The sequence below is a fragment of the Phocoena sinus genome, chromosome 1 (genome assembly GCF_008692025.1).
Source record: "Phocoena sinus isolate mPhoSin1 chromosome 1, mPhoSin1.pri, whole genome shotgun sequence".
Lineage (NCBI taxonomy): Eukaryota > Metazoa > Chordata > Mammalia > Artiodactyla > Phocoenidae > Phocoena > Phocoena sinus.
The window spans coordinates 10,058,497-10,065,171 of NC_045763.1; the positions used below are offsets into that span (position 1 = coordinate 10,058,497).

The window sequence follows — 6,675 nt, forward strand, 5'->3', positions numbered from 1 at the left end:
TAGGCTTCCTGGTGGAGGGGACTAGTGCCTGTGTTGTGCTGGATGAGGCTGGATCTTGTCTCTCTAGTGGGCAGGTTCACGTCTGGTGGTGTGTTTTGGGGTGTCTGTGGCCTTATTATGATTTTAGGCAGCCTCTCTGCTAATGGGTGGGGTTGTGTTCCTGTTTTGCTAGTTGTTTGGCATAGGTTGTCCAGCACTGTGGCTTGCTGGTCATTGAGTGAAGCTGGGTGCTGGTGTTAAGATGGAGGTCTCTGGGAGATTTCCACCGTTTAATATTATGTGGAGCTGGGAGGTCTCTTGTTGACCAGTGTCCTGAAGTTGGCTCTCCTACCTCAGAGGCAGAGCCCTGACTCCTGGGCTGGAGCACCAAGAGCCTTTCATCCACACGGCTCAGAATAAAAGGGAGAAAAAGTAGAGACAATTAGTAGAAGTATGAGGAAAGAAAGAAGGAAAGGAGGAAAGGAAGGAAGGAAGAAAGAAGCAAAGAAGGAAAGAAAGGACGGAGGGAGGGAGGGAGGGAGGAAGGAAGGAAGGAGGGAAAGAAGGAGAAAATGTAGAGAGAATTAGTAGAAGTATGAGGAAAGAAAGAGGGAAAGGAGGAAAGGAAGGAAGGAAGAAAGAAGCAAAGAAGGAAAGAAAGGAGGGAGGGAGGGAGGGAGGAAGGAAGGAAGGAAGGAGGGAAAGAAGGAGAAAATGTAGAGAGAATTAGTAGAAGTATGAGGAAAGAAAGAAGGAAAGGAGGAAAGGAAGGAAGGAAGAAAGAAGCAAAGAAGGAAAGAAAGGAGGGAGGGAGGGAGGGAGGAAGGAAGGAAAGAAGGAAAAAAGACAGAAAGAAAGAAGATACAGTAAAAATAAAATAAAGTATAATATAGTTATTGTACTAAAAAATATTTAGAAAAAAAAAAAAAGGGACGGATAGAACCCTAGGACAAATGTTGGAAGCAAAGCTATACAGAGAAAATCTTACACAGAAGCATACACATACACGTTCACAAAAAGAGGCAAAGGGGGAAAAATCATAAATCCTGCTCCCAGAGACCACCTCCTCAACCTGGGGTTATTCGCTGTCTAAAGGAGGGAAGGAAGGAAGGAAAGAAAGAAAGAACGAAGGTAAAGTACAATAAAGTTATTACAATTAAAATTAATTATTAAGAAAAAAAAATTTTTTTTTAAAAAAACCATGGACGGATAGAGCCCTAGGACAAATGGTGGAAGCAAGAGTATACAGACAAGATCTCACACAGAAGCATACACGCACACATTCACAAAAAGAGGAAAAGGGAAAAAAATCACAGATCTCGCTCTTAAATTCCACCTCTTCAATTTGGGATCACTCCCTGTCTATTCAGGTATTCCACAATGCAGGGCACATCAAGTTGATTGTGGAGCTTCAATCCGCCGCCTCCGCGGCTGCCGGGAGAGACCTCCCCCTCTCCTCCCTGCTCTCACAGCTCACAGGAGCTCAGCTTTGTACCCGGCCCTGCCCCTGCGCGCAGGTCGATGGAGGGCGTCTGTTTTTTGCTCAGACAGGACGGGGTTAAAGGAGCCGCTGATTCGGGAGCTCCGGCTCACTCAGGCCGGGGGTTGGGGGATGGGGGAAGGAGGGGCACTGCGTGCGGGGCGGGCCTGCGGCGGCAGAGGCGGCGTGACGCTGCGGCAGACGCCGGCGTGACGCTGCACCAGCCTGAGACCCGCCGTGCGTACTCCCGGGGAAGTTGTCCCTGGATCCCGGGAACCTGGCAGTGGCGGCCTGCACAGGCTACGCGGAAGAGGGGTGTGGAGAGTGACCTGTGCTCGCACACAGCCCCCCTGGTGGCGGCAGCAGCAGCCCCAGCGTCTCCCGCCCGTCTCTGGGGTTCGCGCTTCCAGCCGCGGCTCGCGCCCGTCTCGGGGGCTCGCGCCCTCAGCCGCGGCTCGCACCCGTCTCTGGGGTGATCAGACAAGCCTCTCGGGTTGGTGAGTGCCGGTCGGCACCGATCGTCTGTGCAGGAATCGCCCCGCTTTGCCCTCCGCACCCGTCGCTGTGCACTACTCCGCGGTTCCGAAGCTCCCCCCTCCGCCTCCCGCAGTCTCCGCCCGCGGAGGGGCTTCCTAGTGTGTGGAAACTTTTCCTCCTTCACAGCTCCCTCCCACTGGTGCAGGTGCCGTCCTTATTCTTTTGTCTCTGTTTTTTCTTTTGCCCTACCCAGGTACGTGGGGAGTTTCTTGCCTTTTGGGAGCCCTGAGGTCTTCTGCCAGCATTCAGTAGGTGTTCTGTAGGAGTTGTTCCACGTGTAGATGTATTTCTGGTGTATCCGTGAGGAGGAAGGCGATCTCCACGTCTTACTCTTCCGCCATCTTCCCCCGTCTCCCAAGATTTACTTTTGAATGACAAACATCTATCTATTTGGAATTTTATTTCTTGACATTTAAAATATTTAGTTTGTGCACAAATGACACTCATTTTAAGGGTATCTCCTTAATCTTTCCCAGCCAGGTTAACTGTGGGAACTGAAGATGGAGGCTGTGTTGGTCCACATAGCTCTCCTATTCCCATAGTCTTAGGACATTAAGTGATGGTGAGAGTTTGCCCCCAAAAAAGATTGGGGTCAGCTTTCAGGCTCATGAGTCCCACCTCCCAGCAAGACATAATTAAGCAAAGAAATGGATGGAAATGGATAGGCTAGTGGTTGATATTTCCATCTCCATGGTACTTGTGAGACTCTTCTTATGGTGCCAGAAGGGGCAGAGCTATGACTTTGTGTCAACAGAGCCCAGGGTGGAATTCAGATAAACAGAGGCTCTTCCACTGCTGCTGGAGCAGTGACCTTGGCCCTGAATTGGTTCCTCTGAAGGGTAAGGAGACACATGAAGGTCTGCTCATGTTTGGCTTGAGAAGGATGACTTATTCCCTGCAAATATTCACAGGATTCCTTTTGGAGCAGAGTCAGCATGAGTGTCTGGAACCCACTCAGACTCCTGGACCTAGCAGCAATAGATCTGCTGAGGGATGAGACCTCGGTCATCTCCATTTTGGAGTATCTGCCCACCGAACTCTTCCCACCACTGTTCATTTTGGCCTTCTATGGGAGACACAGTGAGGCCCTGAAGGCCATGGTGCAAGCCTGGCCCTTTGTCCGCCTGCCTCTGGGGGGTCTGATGCAGACGCCTAACCGGGGGACCTTACAAGCAGTGTTGGATGGTATTGATGTCCTAGTTGCCCAGCAGGATCGCCCCAGGTGAGTCTGATCCAGGTATCCTGGTAGAGTCCTAGACATCCTTGAGAGGCAGCTGGTGTCATAAGAGTGGATGGCCGGTTGATGGACTAGAGGCTTCTGATGATGCCAAATGAAGAGGCTCAGAGGCCTTGGCCATTGCTGAGTTCCAGAAATGTAGGAGTACCTAAGATGAAAGGGCACCTGAAGGAACACGTCCCCACATCTTTCTAGTGATGCTTAAGGTACTAGAAGTGGAGAACCAGGAAGGATGGAAGGGGAAACAAGATGGAGGAAGGTGAGGCGGAGAGGGAAGAAGAGGGCAAGGCAACAGGTGATGTCAGGGATGAGAAGTAAAAGCTCAGGTGGGAAATGAGTGCTGCCTAAATGCTGAGACTGTGGTTTCATTATGTGTGGCTCTTAAACCATCGCTGCCAATCTGCTGTTTCCCCCACAGGAGGTGCAAACTGCGGGTGCTGGATTTAAGGAATACTGGACAGTATTTCTGGAGGATGTGGTCTGGATCCAATTACTATGTGCACTCAAGATCAGTGATGGCATCAGTGGCTGAGGACAGTTCAAGAACAAAGCAGCCGTTAGCTCTGTTGGAGGTGTTTGTAGAACTTCACCTCAAGGAAAGTAACCTGGATGAATTCCTCATCTACCTTATCCGGTGGGTGGAGCAGAGAAAAGGTTCCATACGCCTGTGCTGTAAGAAGCTGAGGATCATTACAATGGCCACAGAAAACATCAAGGAAGTCCTGAGCAGGGTGCAGCTGGACTGTATCCAGGAGGTGCAAGTGAACTGCACCTGGCATCTGTCCACCCTGGCCGTGTTTGCTCCTCTCCTGGGCCAGATGGGTAACGTGCAGAGACTCCTTCTCTCCCACATCCACGTCTCTGCACTTGAGGGGCAGGAACAGCAGCACGTTGTCCAAATTACCTCTCAGTTCCTCAGGCTGCACCACCTCCGGGATCTCTATATGGAATCTCCCTCCTTTCTTGAAGGCTGCCTGGACCAAATGCTCAGGTAAGTCTGGCCACACTGGCTGAATAACAATAAACACAATAGAATGTGAATGCATTGTCTCCTTTGCTGCTATATTATTTTTTTTTTTTTTGCGGTATGCGGGCCTCTCACTGTTGCGGCCTCTCCCGTTGTGGAGCACAGCCTCCGGACGTGCAGGCTCAGCGGCCATGGCTCATGGGTCCAGCCACTCTGCGGCATGTGGGATCTTCCCAGACCAGGGCACGAACCCACGTCCCCTGCATCGGCAGGCGGACTCTCAACCACTGCGCCACCAGGGAAGCCCCAGCTGCTCTATCTTGAAGTGTGGTATAACATAACCACACAAATCAAGGTAGAGGGCTAAACTGGCAGAGAGGCTCTGGAAAAGGACAACATGGTACAGATTAGACCATTCAGATCTATCAATGGAGATTTTGTGATTTCTGCCTTAAGAAGAGATATCTGTCTTTAATTAGATTACCTAGTAAAATATGTAAGCTGACCTGAACATTTTTAAAGAGAAGCTCTGTGCTCACCCGTTTAGTGACCACAGTGAGCCTGTCTCAAATTCATTTCAGCAAAAGTTGTGTTGTGCTCCAGATAAAGTAATTAACATGTGGGAAACGCTTGATTCTGGAGAGGATGGTTAAGGAGCTGGAGCCAAAAGGATTATAAAAGGGGGTAGGTGGGCTTCCCTGGTGGCACAGTGGTTGAGAGTCCGCCTGCCGATGCAGGGGACACGGGTTCGTGCCCCGGTCCAGGAAGATCCCACATGCCGCGGAGCGGTCTGGGCCTGTGAGCCATGGCCGCTGAGCCTGCGCGTCTGGAGCCTGTGCTCCGCAACGCGAGAGGCCACAACAGTGAGAGGCCCGCGTACCGCAAAAAAAAAAAAAAAAAAAAAAAAGGGGGTAGGTGATTTGTAGGTGATGCAGGGGTGTAAGTGAGCCCCTGTAGACTGGAAAATCACAGTTGATGATTTGGGAACTTGTACAGGTTGGTTTTCTATGCTTATCACCCAGGACTCTCACTTGGCTGAGATATAGGTGCTAGGGGCCTAAGCATGGACTGAAGGAACCTGAGTTGAAAGCATTTTTTTTCGTGTCTCCCAATATTAAAATTCAGTGGTGCCACTTGATTGAAACTCTGTGTAAGACTCTCCTCTGAGCATGTTTTAGTCCACGCCATAATCTTCATTCATCCTCATAAGGAAGTAGAGTAAATTTTATTCTGCTTGACAGATGAGGAAAGGGAGCTTTCAGGATTCTGTGAACTTGACCTAGTCACACAAGGAAGATGAAAGGACTCAGGCTAAAATAAGATTGGGTATTCTGGGTATTGACCTTTATCTGATGGTCAGAACAACCTTGACCTTGGGCTTTTCTCTCACCTGGAGTTCACCTCCCACTCCAGTTTTCAAGACCTAATTCATTGGTTTCTCTCCAGCTGCCTGAAGACCCCCTTGGACAACCTCTCAATAACCAACTGCCCGTTTACAGAATCAGACGTGACACATCTGTCCCAGTGCCCGAACATCAGTCAGCTAAAAGGCCTGTATCTGAGTGGCGTCACTCTGACCAGCTTTAGTCCTGAGCTCCTCCAGGTTCTGCTGGAGAAGGTTACAGCCACACTCCAGGACCTGGACTTAGATCTGTGTGGGATCATGGACCCCCAACTTGAGGCCATCCTGCCTGCCCTGAGCCGCTGTTCCCAGCTCAGGACCTTCAGCATGTGTGGGAACCTCCTCTCCATGGCCGTCATGGAGAAGCTGCTGCGACACACCTCCGGGCTGCTCAGTTTAAGTCAAGAGCTGTATCCTGCCCCTCGGGAGAGTTACAGCCCTCAGGGAGATTTCCACCCAGAGAGGCTTCTCCAGCTTCAGGCTGGGCTGTTGAAGATTCTTAGAGACTTAGGACGTCCCAGGACCATCTGGATTAGCTCCAGCCCCTGTCCTTACTGTGGAGAAAACACATTCTATCATCCCGAGCCTGTTGTATACAGCTACAATACCCTGCCTAGTTGGTATTCTGCCTAGTTCTCTATCAAAAACTTTCTTCTGAGCACCTGGACTCTGAAATCTAGGCAAAGGTGCATCCTGAAGGGAAAACTGACCCATGGTTTCCAACATCTGATCAATGTGAATGGGGAAAGGAAAGGTGATCCAGCGAGGGTGCAGGATTGCAGGGGGAAATCTTGACTCAGGTAGCTGATGGGACATTCAGGAATATGTGTTTATAGAGTCTGAAATATTGATCTAAATTTCTGGAAGGAAGTTCAGGCTTGAGATACACATGTGGGAGTTATCCCTGGGTGGATGGCTGTAAATAAATGGTCAGAAATAAAGAGACCCCAGTGTAAACCGACTGTTGCCCCCCGTGATGTATTATTCTGCTTTTGCAGTTTATACCTCAGTCATCTTCAGTTACTGGTTAAAAAAAAAAAAAGGCACTGAGTTGTCTATAATCTGAAACCTTA

The 6,675-nt window shown here is 49.9% G+C and overlaps 1 protein-coding gene across 1 annotated transcript; it reads left to right on the forward strand.

Annotated features, from left to right (window-relative positions):
- Nucleotides 1-2,931: 2,931 nt before the first annotated feature.
- Nucleotides 2,932-6,235, forward strand: LOC116752942 (melanoma antigen preferentially expressed in tumors-like). Its single transcript, XM_032630215.1, has 3 exons — nucleotides 2,932-3,218; nucleotides 3,652-4,224; nucleotides 5,647-6,235. Exons 1-3 carry the CDS (start codon nucleotides 2,932-2,934, stop codon nucleotides 6,233-6,235), a joined length of 1,449 nt encoding a protein of 482 aa, XP_032486106.1.
- Nucleotides 6,236-6,675: the final 440 nt, after the last annotated feature.

Excerpts from the sequence above, each read along its gene's own strand:
- LOC116752942 (XM_032630215.1), top strand. The coding sequence starts at position 2,932 with ATGAGTGTCTGGAACCCACTCAGACTCCTGGACCTAGCAGCAATAGAT. Across the intron at positions 3,219-3,651 it reads GCCCAGCAGGATCGCCCCAG|GAGGTGCAAACTGCGGGTGC; the intron begins GTGAGTCTGATC and ends TTTCCCCCACAG. Across the intron at positions 4,225-5,646 it reads TGCCTGGACCAAATGCTCAG|CTGCCTGAAGACCCCCTTGG; the intron begins GTAAGTCTGGCC and ends GTTTCTCTCCAG.